The sequence below is a fragment of the Agelaius tricolor genome, unplaced genomic scaffold, assembly GCF_023055355.1.
Source record: "Agelaius tricolor isolate 1412-34295 unplaced genomic scaffold, bAgeTri1.0.p SCAF_7, whole genome shotgun sequence".
Taxonomy (NCBI): domain Eukaryota; kingdom Metazoa; phylum Chordata; class Aves; order Passeriformes; family Icteridae; genus Agelaius; species Agelaius tricolor.
In genome coordinates this window covers 34,115,926-34,136,492 of record NW_027269267.1, presented here as the reverse complement: position 1 = coordinate 34,136,492, position 20,567 = coordinate 34,115,926, and the positions used below count along the sequence as shown (strand labels likewise).

Here is a 20,567-nt window from a genome sequence, read left to right as displayed (position 1 = left end):
TTTTGTTAAAGTGGTCAGTGTTAGAAGGTCAGAGTGACCAGACATGATGTCTTCACTTCTGTTCTTGCCCTGAGTTTATCTCTCCTTTGGCTTTCACTGTACCAGGGCCAAAAGGTCTGTGGAGCTACCCAGTTCAGCTTCTGTAGCTGTCTGATCTCTGACAGGACAGAAAGATGATTATTTACTCCTGGGACACCTCAGTTCCCTCTCTTGCCTGATAATATAAACTGGCATCCACTTTAGTTTATATTACTTAAAGAAGATATGAATTCAGATGGCTGAAATGATTGCAGTTTATTCAGCTCAAGGAAGGAGGGGACAGGACAAATACAATGTAAATAAAAGTGGTAAGAACCATTATCCTTTTATGTTATGAATTAAAAGATAATCTAATAACACTAGAGTACCAAACATATTTTGCCCGTATACTTTTTTTTTTTTGCATACTGTAATTCACCATTTTGTATTGAAAGAGACCAGAAAAACAGCAAGCTTCTCAAACACCTGGAGCCCCTCTGTTGAACTTGAGTTGGTTTGTCAGTATTCATATTGTACCAGGGGCCCAAAACCAGACACAGTATCTGGATCAGGCTTACCAGTGCTGAACAACAGGAGATAATTCCTTCCACACAATGACCCAGGATCGTGTCGACCTCCTCTGTTGCCAGGGAAGGCTGCTGGCTCCTGTTCAGCATGCTGCCTACTGAGACTCCCAGGGCCTTTTCAGCAGAGCCCAGCCTCAGCTTTTGCCACAGCTGGTTTCTCCTGAAGTGCAGCCTGTCCTTAGTGAATTTAAGGACCCTGCTGGTCCCTTCCCCAGGCCTGCTTACGTCCCCCTGAACAGCAGCTCTGCCCTTAACTGTTTCCTTCCCAATCTTGCAGTATGGACACATGTGCTGCGTCCGCTCTCACAGACATTAATCTACCATTTAAAGATGTAAATTTGTGAAGAACTCTTAAATTTTAAATAGATTTGAGGCTTGTCATTTGATACATGTGAACTAAAGAGCAAGCAGAAGTCAGGCAGTGTTTTTCTATCCCAATTGAGGTAAGCTCATTCTAACGGAGAGTGGGGCTTTGCATTACTCCAAGGTGGGAGGAGAGAGAATGAGACTATCAGAATCTGCCCTTCAGTACTTCAGAATCCCTGTCACAAAAAAATGTCAATATGAAACATTTGGGATAGGGATAGGCTGCTGCAAGGGGAAGAGTCTGAACACAGCCCTGCACTTGCATGAGCACCAGAAAAAAAAAGTTATGCATTACTTTTTCCATAAAATGATTACCTAATATTCATAGATGCCATCTCTAGAAAGGTACTAGTATGTTCTCATAAAATCAATTAATCACAGAATAGTTAGGGTTAGAAGGAGATTGTCTAGTCCAACCCCCTGCCAAGTGAGGGTCACCTAGAACAGTGACACAGGAATGTATCCCTTAGGTTTTGAATGTCGCCAGAGATGGAGTCTCCATAACCCCCCTAGCAGCCTGTAAAAAAAGTGTTTTGTAACATACCTGTTTTCTCTGTGACTTTGGTTCTCAGTCAGGAATGCTACATAACTTATATTAGTGGTCCTGTGGATTTAAATTTTGAATTGATTTTGATGCCTTTTAAGAGAAAAGAAGATGAGTCTGTTGGGGATGTAACATAGACTTTAAACAATTAAAAAGTTTACTGTCAGAATCAGATGTAGGGCAGAACTCTGGGGCCATATCCTGCAGCAGTCCAACGTAGCCATTAAGACTCTGCAACATCAACATGTTTAAGAAAGGCTTAAGGTTTTATTAAAACAAAACCCCCCACCATTCTCTGCTGAATTCAGTGTTATGCTTCTTCACCTTCATTTTTCCATGTTCTGTACAGTTGCCTACTGAGACAATATTGCATTTTTTTTGTAGCTTGTCAGGATATATACCCTGAAACAATTGAGGAATTAAAGGACACAGGGTTTAGCTGAGTTCTTTCACTCCTAAACTTATTAATAATATGTAATTTCTGCCAGAGTTAGGTTTCAAAGCTAATACCCTGCCAAAATAAGTGTCAGCTTACAACTCTCATAGCTATCTCTTTTGTTTTGCAGATACTCTTTGCATGTGTTGCCTGTAAGAATGTAAGAAGTCTCAAATTTGCTTATAATACAGCAAATTTGACCACCAAAAATCAAGTGCATCAAGATTTGTCAGCCAGCCTTTGGTTTTTAATCAGAAATCGTTTGGGTTTTTTCCCAAATAAAATCAGGGTCAGTCCCTAAGATCCAAACATGGAAATATCTACTTGTAGAAACTTCTAACAAAGAGAAATGGAAGAATGTTCATGGCATAGGTGATCACCTTAAACACACAAGTTAAGATCAGATGTGGCATTTGCAATTCTCATTTACAATTTCTCTTAGAAATTCTTTGTTCTTTTTTTTTTTTTTTTGTTAAGCAAAAAATGCTTGTTTTCTAATCATCAATCTCACCAACATTATTAAGTGTAAAGCTTAAAGGCAAGCAGTTAATCATCCTAGTTAATGCAGTGGAGGAGGGAAAGGTGATGGTAGTCAGCAACAGCCTGTATATATGGCTATAAGGTACTGTACTTAAGAGGTAGAAGGCTTTCTGCATAATGTCCTTTGTCATCCCACTGGGGATATATTTACACTGTGAGTTTGTCTTCTCCTGTTTTGTTTCCAATTCCCCAGTGTGCCACAACACCTCCTTAACTTTCAACATCTTCTGGTGAGGAGCCCACCAGAATGGAGGAAGACAGGTTGAACGACTAGGTGCAGTCCACATCTATTCTGCCCATCTGAGGTGAAGTGTGGAACAGTTTTATTCCATGCACCAAAGTCAATCCTCCAATACTGCCTCCAACAGCCCTATGTCATCCCCATGAATCACACAACCCATGTAGACCAGGCTCAGGTCTCCATGCTACCAAAATCACTCAAAGAGGGACACTGAGAGCCAGTTACCCATGACAGCTACTAAAATTTACAAAGATAGAAACTCCACCACTTCCCTGGGAAGCCTTGCCAGCACTCAGTCACCACCAGAGTAAAAAACTGCTTCTTGGTGTTCAGAGAGCCTCCCATTGTTTAATGCTGTGCCCTTTGCTTATGGTCCTGTCTGTGAAAGAGGTTGTTAATGCTTTTGCAGGGCACCAAGGCAATGGAAGTTAGTTTATATCTTACTTTCCAGTGTCTAACTAAACAGGTAGCACAGGACAGCTCCTGCAAAATCTCTGGTTCATGTCAGGGAAAATAGGAGTATGAACTGCAGGAATTGCAGAGATGTCCCCAGTGCCATCAGCAACTCGTGATTGCTGTGCTTGGCACTAGACAGGTCTTTAATCTCAAATGTGTAAAATACTTCCTCCTGTTAACTTGACAAGTATTTTTCTATGAGAATTTAGCCCGCAAACCCACAAATCCCAGAAGCACAAGTCTTTAAAATCAGGAAGAGATAGGGACTGCTGCTTCTATTTAAAACTTTCAGAGCTGTTTAAATTGTTGCTACATCTGTTTAGTTTCTCTCCACAATATTATCAGCTGTTATTGCTATACCACAACCGCCACACACCACCTCTGAACCCCATTAGGTTCCTACAGGTACCTATCCATGGCTATGGAGAAACACATCTCCACACCACCTACAACCTCTATATTCCACACCTCTGCACCCCATCATTGTCCTACAAATAGAATGTATACATGTATGGGACATGCAGATATCTAAAAATACAGATAAATAAAGTGTACCTAAGAATAAATCTGAGACCCGCACAGAGGAACTTCGGTGGTTGGAAGCCACCAGTGCTGAGTATTTTAGGGGTTCCTAGGAGCTGGCTGCACAGCTCTCTGATATTGGCCCAATGCAAAACAAGAAACAAAAAAATATATATATATATAACTGATTTTTATAGTAATTTCCATATGTCTTTAAAAAAAAAAGCCTGGATTGAAATTTATTGTAGTCATGCTTTATAGCTCACTGCTGCTGAAGGAAGCAGTTCTCACATTCCTAGACTGCTCCTACTAATGTTCTGGGCCCTTTCTTGTGTCAGAAAAAACATTTTTGCAGCTGCAGGGAGTCTGATCAATAACAAATTCACTCCTCTCCTCCTGCCAACTTTAACTCCATTTCCCGAACAAGTGCATAAATACAGTGCCAGCTCAGGCACATAGTGAGAGGGAAGTATAGCAATGAGAAAGGGTAAGACTATCTTCTTTCTGCAATTCTCACATTATGACATGATGGAGACCAAAAAAATCCATTTCTCAGACATTTTAAAATCATTAGATCACCCTAATATGTAGACCAGTAGTTAAAAAAACCACAAAAAGTATTACATCACACTGAATACTTATATTAATGAATGCAGAGGTATCTAATGCATGGAAGTTCCAAATTATACAAAGCAAGTCTTACAGCTCAACTCTTATTTCTGATATCTAAAAGTTAGAGTGTGCATAAGACACATAAAACATAGAACAGCAATCCTGTTCACTGCCTCCATGATGACAACACCAACTCAATACAGCTTATTTGTCAATAGGGACAGTAATGCCATGAAAGATAAACTTCCTAATGGAAATTAGGACATGGACTTCATATAGTTAATGGACTATTGGACTAATGGACACATAATGGAGCTCATGCAGTTTAATGTCTTAAAAAGGGTGCTAAAGCACTGTTTCAGGGCTTCCCCTATTTCATGAAAGGATGAAGAACAAGAGGGAAACTGCCAATTGAGTGGTAAATATAAGAAGTTGAATGCATGAGGTTTATGTCCACTGGAACACAATTAACTGTGTTCACATGATTCCCAAACTGGGCAAAAATGCAATGCCACAAAGGCAGACCAGGTAACTCAGATGGTATCTTAATTTTCATCTGAAATTTTCACAGTGAGTTCACCTATATTTTATCCACATACCAGAGACCGTTACTTGAGAACACCACAAATGATGTTCCTGTTGCTGTCAAAATCAGGAATTAAATTTGGGAATACAAATAATCTATTAAGACATATGCTATAATCAAATACGTGGCAGTGGTTTGGCAAAGAGATATTTGAGAATGAACAGCTTGTGGAGGGGATGGAAGGTGCTTGCCAGCTTAGGGTTCAGCAATGTACATGCTGCCAACAAGAACATGTATTTTAGCTTACACGTTAAACCAAACATAACCAAAATACGTTGCCAGAAAATGCTATAGTAGATTTGGCCTTCTATTCTGGAGTTTGTTTTATCCAGAAATGACATTATTTAGCTTGCAAATAAAATCTTAAGCTGCAGTACAGTGCTCTGTTCTAAAAATGGATTTATAAAAACATTACTTATCTTAGTCTGGATTTATCTAAACAATGAGGATAGAGTTTCACAAATTAACTTCTATCCAAGTAGGAATATCAAATCTGGAAGTTTCAAACACAGTATGGCTTGCTCCCTACATGCTGCTTCTCCCTTTTTTGTGTGCCTATTTTCACAAGGGAACAAGAGAAATTAGGCACTTCTGTGTTTATTATGATTAATAATGCTTTGTGGCATATGTTATTGTATTTTGCACTTAATAAACAAGCATTTATGATGCAAATAATCTAGGAATGGAATATATTTGTATACAAATTCTGAGAGATAGAACATGATTAACTATTTTATTTTATATTTTACAATCGTAAATCTTTCTCTCACAAGCACACAAAACAACACCTTATCAGGAAGGATTTTTCCAACCTTTCCCTTTGGGTGTGCTACATCTTTATTTGTTGATCTATGATTTTCAAGAAAAAAATCTACAATGCAGAAAGCAATAGGTTCAAAAAATATATTACTAAAACTATGGTAGCTATTTCTCAGTATAATTTCCCTATAGCAATATTTGAGTGATGCTGGTAACACACATTTATTAAAAAGCAATGTCATACCTGTAGACATGCAGGAGCTCTGCCTTGGGGTTTATTCACATCAACAGCCACAAGCTGCCAACCTCCAGCAGCATCTTCATGAAACATCTTGAAAGGGAAGACTGTTGTCAGAAATGTTTTGTGTGGCAATAAATTCAAGTGAGATCTAATACATTCCCCTTAAGGACCAGCATGCATTTTCATGATAGCTAGTTTAAAATAACAGAGGAATGATTCTTTCTGCTACAGAAAAAAAGTAACATGCTTTTTCCAACAATTGTCTGATTTTACCCAGACAACATCAAACACAATGTGTTTCTATTAGTCCTAATATAGAAAACAATTCAGTTAATCTCTGACCAGCATCATTAGATAGTGGTACCTGTTCAGAATAATTTCCTTACTAAGATAAGCTTATCCTAAGAAAAAACAAATACATTGTGACCACATAAATAAACTACATAAATAAAAGGTGCGTTTGGTAATCTTTTTTACTGGCAAAATTATTTTACTGCAACGACCACTTTATTTTTGTTGCACTGATGCGTATCAGCAAGAGTAGCTGGACAGTCCTTATGTATAATTTCACAGAGATTAAAATTCCTGTAAATAGCTGAATGTTTCCAAACTCTAATGATGGCAATGGAAAAGGCTTTCTTGACCACAGTGATATTCACATTTTATCAATAGCCTCTGGGAGAGCAGACATAGGCATTCTGTTTCATTGGGTTTTTTTCCTCAGAAATCAGGACACAAAATGATGCTGGACATAAGGAACAGTGAGACACCATACCTGAAAGTGATTAAAACTGTCCTTGAAAATGTCCTTGAAAGAAAATGAATGGTTCTAGCATTTTGAGTGGCCACCTGCATATACTATGAAATGAAGTGTGGCAAAGTTCCCTCCTCACTCCCACCTTTTCTTTGACACCCAGCACCCAAACGAGCCACCTCAAGAACACAGCCACAGGAGGGTAGTTGAAGCTTAAAAGTCATCCTGAGAGAAGTGCTCATTAGACTGGGGACGGTGTCACCCAAATATGGCTGTAATTCCTCCAAGTCTTTATTTAGCATCTCTGCACTGGGAAGAGTTGCCAACTAAGATCAGCACAGTTATTCCTCTTACCATGTTTTTAAGTACATTGCTAAAGTTCTTTAGAAGAACCTTTTATCCTTTTATAGAGAACCCCTTCCTAGACTTCGACTCCTGGACACTCATTTCTTTTCTACAGGAATAAGTTTGAAGAACAGCTCAGTAATGTAAGAAGTGGGAAAATTAAGGCATAGCTCTCAAGGCTACTTCATGCACAAAACAAACATGGATTTTAACTTTTGTCTGGCGCTTTGAACAAGAAATCCTGCAGGATATTTTCTGTCCTTCTTAATACAGAAAAAGATAAATAATTTCTGCAGTTTGGTAACCTGGACTCTCTTGATATCCCATTATGTCACTGACTTGAGGAATGAAGCAGCCATTAGAACCATTTGCTTGTCTGCAGCCAGCAAGCTATTTTTAATTTGCATGATGCAGATTATATTCAACATATTCATGCTCTTTGGCATCATGACATCATTTTGGATATTTTATGTTTTTTAATGTTGGCTGCTTCTTGTGTTTCCCTACACTGAACTCTCTGTTCCATCCTCTAGTTCAGAGTATGTTGGATAAGCCTATATGGCTCAGAATTTGTCCTATGAACATTAAGTTCCTCAGGCTAAGCATATGTCATGTAGAGAAGTCCTTGTTTTTAGACTTTAAATTGATATCACAAAGTCTGCTTTGAAAAAACATATATATAGAGTAGAAATTACTGCCACAAAGTCTATTTGAGGCAAAAAGTGTAGCAGCCGGAAGAAAAGGACTAGATTTACATATGGATTACAGGAATATAAAAAAGAATATAAAAATATTCAATAATTAATTTTGAAAACTTAAATCCTTTGGCTTAGTAAAATAAATAATCTCCAGCTACATGGTTAGAAAAAATTCCCTCGTGGGTATGTTTCACATATCTGTCTTTCTAAGAGCTTTTTGCAGGCAGTTGGTACTGGTTCTTCTCAGAGATGGCAAACTGCACTGCCCTGGAAAAGCCTGGTCTTTTGCCCATTTGGGACACATAATCTGATTGGTAAAATAATGAGTGAGAGAATTTAAATCTCAGCCCAGTAGCTCTTCGTTTTCATACTGGGTTATTTCCCACTACTCAGCCCACCCTTCCTATCATGGTTTCTTCTTACCCATTATTTCTATTCAGTGTCTCACTTTCTGTGGCTGCCCCAGCTGTGAGCATGGCTCTTTCCTTGCCCTACAACCTATTCTCCCTTGGTCTCAACACACCCTTCTCAATTCCAGGACCAGCTTCCCCAAACACTTCAGCTACCCTCTGACTCCTCTTCTTCCAGCTACTTTGGGATTTCAGCTCTTATTTCTTAGCACAGAAAGTGATATCCTACAGCCCTGACTTTAAACCCACCAATGACATGATAAAAAAGCATTATCATACTTTGTTAAAAAGAATGCAAACACAGCAATAGCCATACAGAGAACTGTATTACGGTCTCCATTATTCCTTTCTAAGAAAGACAAGTTAGATAATGCAACCAAGAATTAAAATTTTTATGAAAATTCATATATCAGGTTTGGAATATAGGTACCAACATGCAAAATCAAATATATCGTATATGACAAGAACTTTTTGCTTATTATTAATTAATGAACTAAACCAAATCAAATCCCCAGAGAATCTCAGCATCTCAAGTGCTTCACCTGGGTGGTGGCAGTTGAAGTAGTACTGCTCCTGGACCCCCACATCTGCTGGAACTGCACTCTAATTTCTGCAAATGTCTCAATGATGACTGCAATAAAAACATTCTGTAAAAGAAAAAGAAAGAATGGCTGACACAAAGCTCAGCAAGGAGAAAAGAGAAGAAATTAATTCTAATATGATCCATGTTTCAGAACAATTTCAAAAGACATGTTTTCAGTACCTTAACAAGCCAGGCCAGAAAGAAAATTAAGGTGATGAAATAGAAATAGGAACGCCATCGGGGAAAACTGTCAATTGCTCGGTACATAAGGAACACCCAGCCTTCCTGAGAAGCAGCTTCGTAAACCGTAAATATGCTTGTGCCTGTCAGAGGAAAAAATGAAAATGTTTGTCATTAAGCCTCCCTGAAAGTTTTCAGTATCAGCAAACAAACTTTTATCTATCCTATTTTTGTTTTTTCTAAAGGAGGAGAGGGCTCTCCTCTCCTCCTTCAAAGTTTTTCAGGTGCATTTCCACATTTATTCCTTTTTCAGTTGAATATTAATTGGTATCAGATCAGACTGACTCTCTTCCCTCCCTGGACAGACACGTATAACCCCTTAGAAGAGTTCACTGCCAGTATGTAAATGCCTCCAAAGGCAGAATTTGTCCCGTCATTTGCATTCAGCAGCATCCCTGAGAAAAGGCAGATTTAACAAGAATCAACATTCAGTAGGTTAAAGAAATCACTTTTAATTCAGCAACAGCATCAGCAATACACCAAAAAGGTGCCTGATACTAGCAAGCACAGTAAGGACCTACAGCAAGCTACAGAGCTGTTTTGCAATTCAGGTAGTAGCTGCATTAACATACATATGTTGCCTTTAAAAAGCACTTTTAAGTTGAACTTGCTATATCACTCTTGAGGGGGTGGAGAGAAGATGAAAGGAAAATTATGAGAGACCTTTTTGTGCAGAAACCACTTTTGAATAACAGCTATAAAGCTACTAATTTTAAACACAAAGTCCAAACTCAACCAAATGTCTGAGTGATAATATGCTCTAGTCAGCTTGGCCTTCCTCTGCATCTCTGCAATGAAAGCTTCAAAATATAGACCAGTTATGGTTTGTAAGTCATTCTTGTTTAAAGCAATTTTATGTTCCAAAAAGAAACAAAATTAAACTGTGAAATTAAACTGTGAAATCTCACAAACTGCTGTGAAATCACAGAATTGTCCTACAGCCACCCGCCAGCTCTGCTCCACAACTGCTTTGTTTCATGGAATGGCTTTGATAAAAGAGAGGGAGCATGAGGAGCGCTGCCCTTAGCAAAACACAGCAGCTGCTAGCAACATAAAGATAGAAAGCTGACTATCTGATCCTTTTCACAGAGAAAGAAGTGGTTCTGGGCAGAAATTCCAGACTCCAGGAGTTTCCCCCAAAATCACAGCAGCCTATAAGGAGTGCTACTATTTTCCTGTTGAATTTGTAACATCTATATCCTTTTGTCTGCTAACAGGGATGGGATGAATATGGAACCAATTTTGTCTCAGGGTATCCCTTCTGCAGTAAATTTTCACTGATGAGAGGAGAGAGGGAAAAATTTGTTTTTTCTGTATAACACCTGCTTTTGATAGGTAGGTGTCAAATGGTCAAGATGGGCATGGTGGGTAGGCAAAACTGATAGTTTATTTAGTTACTGGATTCCTTGCTTTTTACTGCATATGGTTCTCAGGACCAAGGGAAAGAAATGAAAATAAAAGGAAAGGAAAAGCATTCAAGCATAGAAAGTAAAATCCTTTCTATTTCTTTAGAAGAAAAAGTGGTCTCTATCAATACTGAAATACTCATCAGTGGTTATTTCATGGGTATTTTACATTTCAAAAATTCAAAATGTAATGGTTCAATTGTCTAATAATATACTGTTGCTGAACTGATTAAATTATTGAACAAAACAGTGCTGTTGAGGACAGGCAGAGATTAAGGGAAAAAAAAGAATCTATTAAAAGTTGCTGGCTAGGAAACTGTCATTAGTCATTACCAATGGGAAAGTCACAGTGAAGATTAGTAAAATAGAGGGGATGTCATGCAAAGTATTTATAACACTTGACTGGGCCATCTGCCACAGTAAAGCAATACTGTGAATGGACAAAAATGCACAATTAACCCAATTGAAATGAGTTTGCCTGTGACACTAAAGTAAAAATGTCTCTATAGTGTATAACTGGTAGAGGTACTCTTAAGACTGTCAGAAAGCAATCCCTCTTAAGAATATACATTCTTGCTTAACATATGTGACTAGAAAGTAATAGAACTTTCATTACTGATGCCAGGAACCATGCTGTTCACTTGGAAATCCTCTTTCATATAGAATAAGGGATGAAGAATAAGGGATGCAACACCATAAAATGTTTTGCTTTGAAAGAGAAGAATTATTCTTAGTTAACATCTACCTTACTGCATGTTTTTGCTCTTCTGTTTTGTTTTTTGTTTTCTGATTATTTCTTTACTTTTGGACTACATCTTCCTAAAGCCAATGAGTAAGTTATTAAAAGACTCTCCTCTCACAGCAACATACTCTGTTTTTCTCACCATGTTCAAAGCCATATGGAGGGTGAGAAAATATCAAAATTTTAAGTGATGGTAGGATACATCCCAAAAAACCAGACATGGGAATGCTGCCATAAATGAAACCTAATATATGCCCCTCAGATCAAATGGCAAATTTATTGTTTTCCACAGATGTCTGTATTCCATCAGTGACAAAGTGTCTTTTCCTACTAGTTCAAAGGGCTTACGCAATGACAGCGTAGTGCTAAGAGTCTCGTGGTTAAGGCATGGGAATATAGATCCCTCAGCAGCAGGAATTTGGGTGTCACAGGGAATGAGAACTTGAAAACCTGCAGGGCCTGGCTATTCAATACACAACAGAATACAGTCACCTCTCGTCAAAATCCTGAACATTAGGATCATCATTTATGCAATGTAACTGCAGGCATCAGTGAGACTTTTCAGCCATGAAAAAGCTTTGAATTATGAAGAGAGTTAAACACATGGTTGTTATGATACTGCTCATCAGCTTAAGCATGTTGGCATGGGCAGCTTGCTGAATTTGAGATATAAAAAGATGTAGAAAATATTTATGATAATTTTCCTATTTGTTTCAGTAAATGGTTAAACCTTGAAAGCATTCGATAATAATTTGGAAGGAACTTTCTGACAACAAAATAGGTAAAATAAAGTAACATGCTTTGAAGGTTTTGTGTTTTGTTTGAACTTGTCTAAGAAATTCCATTTTTATGTTATAATAAAACAATTCCTTTAAACACAATGATAGTTAAACAAAAAAAAAGAAGAAGAAAACACTTCTCAGTAGAGATTTAAACTCAATAAATCAACATCATAATCTGTATCAATCTCAAATGACTACTTTTATCTAACCAAGAAACACTTCTACCTTTGGAAATGTTTTACAATGGTACGTGGTTAACATTAAAAAGAAAACTAAAAAAGTTCAGAAAATGAAATATTTAGTGAAATACTGGGAAAGATATTGAATCTTGCTCACTTTATGTGACATTTTCACTAGCCCCATACTGTATAGAAGACAAGACAGCAATCAGAGATAAACTGTATCCTTACTGATATTGGGTGTTTAGTATATGGGGATTCAGCACCAGAGTGCAGGGGGCTTATTTCTTCTTCAATACACGTGTCTTTCAGATCTAGAAGATGGCAACATTAGTCTGAAGGGGCTAAATAATGGTGGAGAAAGTAATTGATTTAACACCTAAATAATTGTAATAAAAGAAAATTCTAACGGTATCCATGCCTAATCAGGAAGCAAGGTAACCTGGCTCTTCCATGCTCTACAGAGGAGTAGATTACCAGGGAAACAAAAAGAATTAGAAGAGCCACAGAAAAAAGTGATCATTTTTCTCAGGGGAGTAAAATCACCTATCCTGCCAAAACCCTCTCTTTTAAATTACTAAGGAATATAGAAAGTGTATTTTTTAAAAACATAGGGACTCAAAGTTAACAGAAAAATAGTATTACTAAGCAGGCATGGTCTTTAATGTAGTGTATTTTATATTTATGCACATTTTGTAAATATACAGGATTTTCTGCTTGTTTCTGAGACTCTGATAACACCATGCTCTGTGACATCACCTCTTTCTATAACCAGCTCATGCTGCAAATGGACATAATGAGAAAAGGAATGCACTGAATAACTCTGTGGTTTTATAATAGTAGAATTAAAGGAGCAGAGCTAAAAAATCACATAAAAATTCACTGAGTTGGAAAACAGAACCATTTCCTCCTAACTGGATGATGCATTCTTGATTCAAAATCCCGTATTATCTGAGGAAGAGAATGTATGGTGCTGAAGAGTTGTCTTTCATTAATTAATATCTGTGCTATGTGTAGCTATTCCAAGTGAGATGCAAAAACTGAAAACTAAGTTTAGCTATGCATTAACGCCAGCAATTTCTGCATGTGTAAGATATGTTTACAGACTACCTTGGCTTACCATGTTAGGATTTTCTCAGTTTTCTTGTGACTGCTGTGAAGATGCTGAGAAAGAAAATCTACAGGAGGGACACTTTAGGTAAAAAAATCAAAAAACAAAATACCAAAAACAACAACAACAAAACCAAAAAAACTCCCACCCAAACAACAACAACAACAACAAAAAAAAAAAAAACCAAAAAAAACCCAAACAAACAAAATAAAAACCCCTAAAAAGTTTGCTTTTAAGATTTCTTTTTTTTTTTTTTTAATCAGGAATTATTCAGATAAGTAAAAATTCATGCGTTGTTATTAAAGGCCTAAACTACTCCCCACTGCCACGCATGAAAGGCAGCAGAAGCCCGGCAGCGCGGCGCTCCTTTCCCTTGCTTTCCAGCAGCCGCTAGATGGGAGTCGTGCACCTCGGCCACATCTGGAACATCAGCCGGCGGGGGCGGCGGAGCGTCCACCCCGGAGAGCAGGGACTGTGTCAGCCTCCCGCTGCGCCAGCTAAAGGATTGATTCTCCTATTTGCCGATAAAGCTAAGCCGCCTCCTGGCAGGTGCTGCTGTCTAATTTCACTGTGTCGCGCCGCACGCTGAAAGGCAGCCTTCCTTAACACGGCCCTGTGAGTGACTGCCCATAAAGCAATGACCTCTGCTATGGAAATGTTATCATGCCTGTTTCTGTCCCTGCTTACCTTCGCTCATAAAATCACAAAGCTGCATTTTACTTCAGGGCATGGGTATTTCAGTTGACCAGTCAGCTTTCAATTTATCTTTCAGTATTAAGGTATTTGTAAAACACTGCATGTGGTCAGGGTTTTCCAAGCGTTTTACACTACTTTTTCAGTGAAACTAGAAAGGACTAAAAATTGTCCAGAAATGCAAGGACAAGGTTGTTAACACCTCTGGGAAGCAGCTGGCAGGCAGGATTGAAATCAACTAAAAAATCAACTAATCCTGAATGGCTTAATGGGGTTGCTTGCCCCTGAGTGAGCAACCTATTTTACTTTCCCACACTAACTCTCACCAGCCAGTCTGCCAGCTAACAGAAATTAGGAGGAAAAGAAAAAAAACCCAAAACATGCCAATGCTCTACTCTTCTCTTGAAACCTCAAGCCCCAGTGCCATTTTCCTGTTACTAAGCTGCTGAAAAACTGATTTACAACAGCAGAAAAAACCCACACTGCCAGTCTAACACAGTCTTTTTAACCTTGCTAAGCATAGTGACTTAAAATATACAGTAGTGATGTGTCACTGATTCTTCATTTTGAAAATCTATTTGCTTATGAGAAGATGAAGCTTTTATGTGTGAGAAAAGACTATAAACAGACTGTACAGATAAAAGCACCAATATGGAGATAGAGAACATTGCAAATGTAAGTTCTAGGATCAATGCAATCTGATCTACAGACTTAGTAATAAAAAGACAGAAAATCACAGAATTCACAGAATTTCTAGGTTGGAAGAGACCTTCAAGATCATCAAGTCTAACCCATGCCTAACACCTCAACTAAACCAGTCAACTTCTGGGGAAAAAATGGACTTTTCTGCACTGTTTGCACATGTTTTAGAAATGTGTGCAATATTTAGAAGTCAGCTTACCAATATGAATGTAGCAATGCTGCCCACACGTATTGACTGCACAGGGTTCAATAGGAGTGTGTTCTGGGTAAAGAAGTCCATGCTTTGTTGTACTAATAATGTCTTACATGTGATAGTAGTACTTATTAGTACTGATGATTAGTACTACTGATTAATAGTAGTACTTAATAGATAGTACTGATGTAGTATTATATGCTTTGAAAAGAGAAATCTGCTTTACATTTTTGAACAAGTCCAAGGTATAAAGAAAGATGAACATTCTTCAGAATGACTTTATGTGTGCTTTGTTTATGGACATTTAGCCAGAATAGCATTTATATCTGCTTTTCTTTAATAACTTTTTGATTAAAATAGCTATAGATTTACAAATAATTTAACAAATAGGGATCCAAAATGTCAACAGAGCTCATAAGCTGACTTTATGTGCAGAAATACTGTCTGCTTTTTCCTTTTGGCAATTAGACAGCTATAGGACTGTCTGTCTTATAATCACTTCTGTGAGTGTGGGGAGGCAACTTTAGAAATTTAGTGGCAGCTGATGAGAATCAAGTAAATGCTGAGCTGTAGCACACAGCTAGCTGGAAACTCTGCAGCACAGTCAAGCCTCCCACCTCTTCTTCACTCTAGAGGGTATTCTTAAGGACACAACTGTTCTCAGATCTCTGGGGTCTCATCTTCAGCAGAACAGGCAGAGATTCAGGCTGAAGCCTAGAAGTAGGACACTGCCATAGCTGTGCTTCTCCTTATCAAACTGTAAAAAACTCTTCAGATCTAAAAACCAAGAGTACAGAAATCCCTAGGCCTTGGCTTTAAGAGTGATGAATGCTGTGAAGATGGGCCAGACACCACCTCACTCTTTCCAATGAAACACTTCTTATTTCAAGTACAGTCATAGTGGAGTCAATGCCTGTTTCAGTAAATGTTATGACAAAACTGTATAACATAAAAAAGTGCAATGGAGGAATCTCTATAATTTAATAACTTATTCCTTTGAAAATGAACAATCTTTTTATAGGACTGTTACTTCTTCTTTTAAAATGCATTACATATGTAGACACATTTATAGAGTAAAAGTGGCAGCTAAGAAATCAAAATTTAGAAATTCCCCCAAATTGTTACATTTTAAATTTAATGAACACTTTAAGGGTTATCATATTAAAGAGAAAAGTTTAAGGCAGAATTCTTAGTACAGATATTAAGTATTTGGATTGCCATTCAGCCAAATGCTGGGAATGACTATTAAAAACAAGGTAGTGATGGATTACTTTGTTAGAGAGAAAACAAAGTATGCAAATCTTTTTTGACATAAAGCATGCAAATTCAGCACTCAATTTTATACACTATTAATCAAAACTATTCACTTGTTGCATTAGCTTTTCCAATAGTGACAGACAGAGCAATCTAATTCATTTTAAGTACAATCGTGAAACAGCAAAGCTGCTTGGTCCTAAAGCTCTATTTCAGTTTCATTTGGCTCCTCTGGGCATCACCTGTGAATTGTAGGTGTTTCTCTGAGGATGTACTTGCTGTCTTAAAATGAAGAGGTCAGTGCCTTTCTCTTGAATGGATAACATTTTCAAAAGCAGGTGCATGAGATTTTACCACAATCAGTGGTAAAACTGCTGTCATCTTAAATAAGATGCTTTTAAAAATCTGCCCCAAAGAATCCCAATTTGATTTGCGTCAGTTATAGTGCACATCTGAACAAGATTTTATTCTTGTATAAAAGTTTCACCAAAGGGCAGCAGTGGAAAATCCCAACTAACAAGACCTGCTGAGCATTCAATGAACATAAGACAGTAAGAGCACTTAGATCAATGCATTTCTCTAAGAAAAAATAACAGACAGTAAAGCTGGTTAAGTAGACATTATGAAAACCGATACATGTTAGAAATCTCATTAGCCTCCACACATCTGAATAACAGCAGCAAATATACAGTGTCAAATGCATCCTAACAGACTAATCCAACTGAAGAGACAATAATTTCCCCTCCTAAATGGAAGGAAGGAGCTCTATGATTGACTGTTTCAAGAAAACCCAAATGAAACTCATTCAATGACTTGTTTATCTATTACAAACTACTCCCTGGTGCCTTTACATGCCACTAGAAGGAAAATAATTCATCTACTTTGTTGATGTAAGGGACTGGTTTGCCCACTATCCTAATACATGGAGTTAGAAATAGTGTGGAGATACAGACAAGTGGTTTAGTGAGCCAATAGCACACTGAATCCCACAGCACCTTTATGAGATAAGCATATTATCCTGGTTCAGAGATGGCTGTATTAAGTTAGGGACTCTGAGACTCTCCTCAAGCAGTGACACAATCAATGTCTAAGATGAAACAAAGATTTCTGATTTTACAAGCACTGGGCGTCAAAAGAGAAAAAAACTGCTTTGCTTTTTTTTTTTTTTTTTTTTTTTAAGTAAAAAAACCAAAACCATACATGGATGTCATCAAAAAGCCATCAACTTTGTTTCCTTTCCTTCAGAAAACAAAATACTAAATTGGAAAGAAAACCAGTTCTTGTAACATCTGACTTCTTTTATTCTGGACTGTCTTAAAGAAAGTATTTGCATGACCAGAGATCTACTGAATATCAAAAGAATTCTTGGAAGACTAGCACTAATGGACTAAAGCAGCTGGCAGGTTTAATAGGAGATGAAAATCAAAACCTTTGGCAAGAAAAGTTGTATAAACTGCCAGGTATTTCTTAGGAGAGAGAATTTCCAAAGTTTTAATACACTCTGTTTAAACCTTGTTTTCAGTATTATCTGCTTCTGCAGAACTTCTTTCTGATCTTTATGCACTACTGAAAATAATCCCACACACCCATAACAGAAATTTCTGGGATTTCTCACTGTCAAATCAGTGTGAATTTTTTTTTTCTCAGATAGGCCTTTTTCTTTTTTTCTCAGCATCAAGTTTACCTGCAAAGATGTTTATTCTTTGAGTAGGTGTGTGTCAGCTCTGTGCTTTGACTCAAAGCTGCATTAATTTTCTACAGACCAATGATATTTAACATATTTTTTCTTCAAAGCTTTTTGCTAAAGTGGAAAATGTGGCATTTTGTACTGAGACACATGAAAAACACATGGTTTGAAAAAAAGGGCTGTGTATGAAAAAATAAGTTTTGGCATTGCTCATTGAAGCAGTTTCTCAAGAAATACACATCAGACCTACTCCAAGCAATCTTTTATCAAAGGATGAGCTAAAGAGATCTCATTTTCCATATGAAAATTATTTTCAGTGGGTGAAATAAAATCAGAGCTTTTAGATCTGAAGGTGCAAACAAGTGCTATGCATAAATTCAAGGTTGATTTTTTGCATGCCATTTACTTCACAGGGACTACCTCTTTGTCTACTCTTCAATTAAAAAAAGAAAACCTTGGAAGTCTATCCACTCCCTTCACTGAAGTAAAAGGCACCTCTAAAAGCACACATAAAGATATTTACTGCTGCATGTTATAAACATGTTATCCTCAGCAATGTGTCTGCAAATCCTACCCTGGCTTGGGTAGAAATTTTGTGTTGTTACATTATGGTCCCATATATTTCCTTATAAGAAATAAATCCCTATCCTTGTTTGTTAAGTTCTGCCAGTACATTTCTGTAACATTTTGAAGAAGAAAATTATGTTCCCAACTTTTAAATCACACTGCCCAAAGTCAGGCATGTGAGCTGATGTTCAGATAGCTGGATATAGTCAGATTCTTTGAGACATGGAAGGTCACAAATTAAAATTTTTCAACCCTGGTCTAAATGCTAGTACTTGAAGCAAAAGAAGAATCTATCAATCCTTTGGTAGAAACAGAGTTAAATTTATAGTTCATTTAAGTCCCCGCAAAACATAAAAGGTGCTGGGAAAAAGGTGTATTTTATCAACATGGTGTTTACAAAACACTTATTAAATTACCTGCCACATTAAAAAAACCCAGAGATTAATACTATAAGACGCAGTCATGAGAAAAAAGCACAACTGTTTCCAGACCCATTAATTCTACAATCTCTCAGAAATGGGCTTCCTAAATGAAGAGAAATGCAACAGGAGAACCTCAAAGAAATATCTGCTTCCAAAACTGACCATCAGGCAGATCTCTGGTACCCTGGCACTAAAACCCTTTCTAGTTAACTTTCCTAAGAAGATTGTAAAAGTACCAACTTAATGCTGCTAGTAGGATTCACATGCTCGAATCAGAGATAACTGTAATTGATAAGAAACAACTGCTAACAGGCAATAGAAAGCACTGGAATAACTGAGAGTTTGTCTCCTTGGAGCGTTTTAAGAACACATCAGCTAAGCATCTCTAAGAAATAAGATAGGAACAGGTGACTCAGTCCCGGAGTGGCCTGGCAATGAGCTTGACCTTCAAATAGATATCTTTTTTAGGTTCATACTAATTTTCTCCAATTAGAGAATTGGAGAAAGCAATAAAGAATTCTCTAAAGCCAGTGCAGCATCTTATCTTTACTAGTTATTAAAACAAAAAAATATATTACCATGGATAAAATAATCTGTATTTATTTAGGCTGCACATACACACTACAAAGAAGTTAAGATCAAAGTTCAAAAATCACCTTGCATTAGGGTTTTGCCTGGAAAGCGTTGTAGGAGTGGTGGTGCCGACTGAAGTTCCATTGCTTCTGAAATGGTTAAATCATATTTTTCAGCAAATAAAACATTTTTATTTTTCTTCCATAAAGGAAGCATTCATGAGTCATAGGTTGTGGTTCTAACTTCTGTAAAGTAAGAGATGTAAAAAACACTGGGAATAAATAAAATGCCATGCAGGACATGATTTAATGATAAATTTACTCTGTAAGGCTCTGACTACTGTACTAAAAGCACTACAGCCATATGACACGAAGTACTGATTTGCTATAAGCTGAGTCTGCCCCTTAAAATCACCCATTTTTTTTTTGAGGGCTTCATTTTGTAATGAAAGGTTGAACTGGCATTGTCTGTCTGCACCCCGACTTCCTCCAGAGCAGGTCTGCTCTTCTATTTCCAGCATAAAGCTGTCCTAAAGGCATTAAGTTGGTATAATTTCAGCATTCTCTGCCACCCTCAGTGACACTGACAGTAACACATTCATGTGCCCTGCCTCATCCTAAGCAATCACATGCCAAACCACAGCCTGAGGCTACTGCAAAGTAGCTTTCCTGTGGGCACTCAGGGAGTGAAACACTGTAGCTCCAGCTCCCTGACCTGATCCTTGGATGGATGTGCCTGCACCACGTCTGGCTCCCTCCAGCCTCAGCACACACCTTCAGCACTATTCCAAATAGGCTCACATCCTCAGCATCTTCCACTGGCTGACATTCCCACCTGCCACACATTCCTTCTATACCTGGCAGGCTGCAACAGTGGGATGTGACACAATGCTCATGGAAATTTTGGACTGAAAGGTCTCATGTTTTTGATTTATGTTTTAGGGTCACAAGGGTGACTTATGGGGTTAGTGGAGATCAGAATCAACTTCTGTACATATGGATATCAACCATTCAGCTCTAGAATGAACCAGGCTTGAGCTGGTGGACCTGTCAGTCCACATCATACTGTTTGCAGACCAAAGACCAATGCCAAGTACAGGATTTTATTAATGGAAATCCTGCCCCTGAAACAGTTCCACAGTTCATGTTTCCACAGTACATGGCTCAGCAGCACTATGCATCTGAAAGATACATGGCCAAATATCCAAGTGTGAATACAACCAAGGGCAGTATGAAGTTCCCAAGTTCAGCCTCCCAAGAAATAGAACACACAGAGGGCAAAATAACACTCAGTACTTGTCTCTGGCCATAAAGAAAGG

At 37.8% G+C, this 20,567-nt stretch overlaps 1 protein-coding gene across 3 annotated transcripts in view; it reads right to left on the bottom strand.

Annotated features, from left to right (window-relative positions):
• The window catches only part of NALCN (sodium leak channel, non-selective), a 229,402-nt gene that overhangs the window by 140,238 nt on the left and 68,597 nt on the right, over positions 1-20,567 (bottom strand). For all 3 annotated transcript variants that reach the window (XM_071430894.1, XM_071430895.1, XM_071430896.1), the window contains 3 exons: positions 8,879-9,021; positions 8,658-8,762; positions 5,912-5,998 (listed from right to left, as the gene is read on the bottom strand). In XM_071430894.1, the coding sequence (XP_071286995.1) occupies positions 5,912-5,998; positions 8,658-8,762; positions 8,879-9,021 (335 nt within the window). The remainder of the gene's footprint in view (positions 1-5,911; positions 5,999-8,657; positions 8,763-8,878; positions 9,022-20,567) is intronic.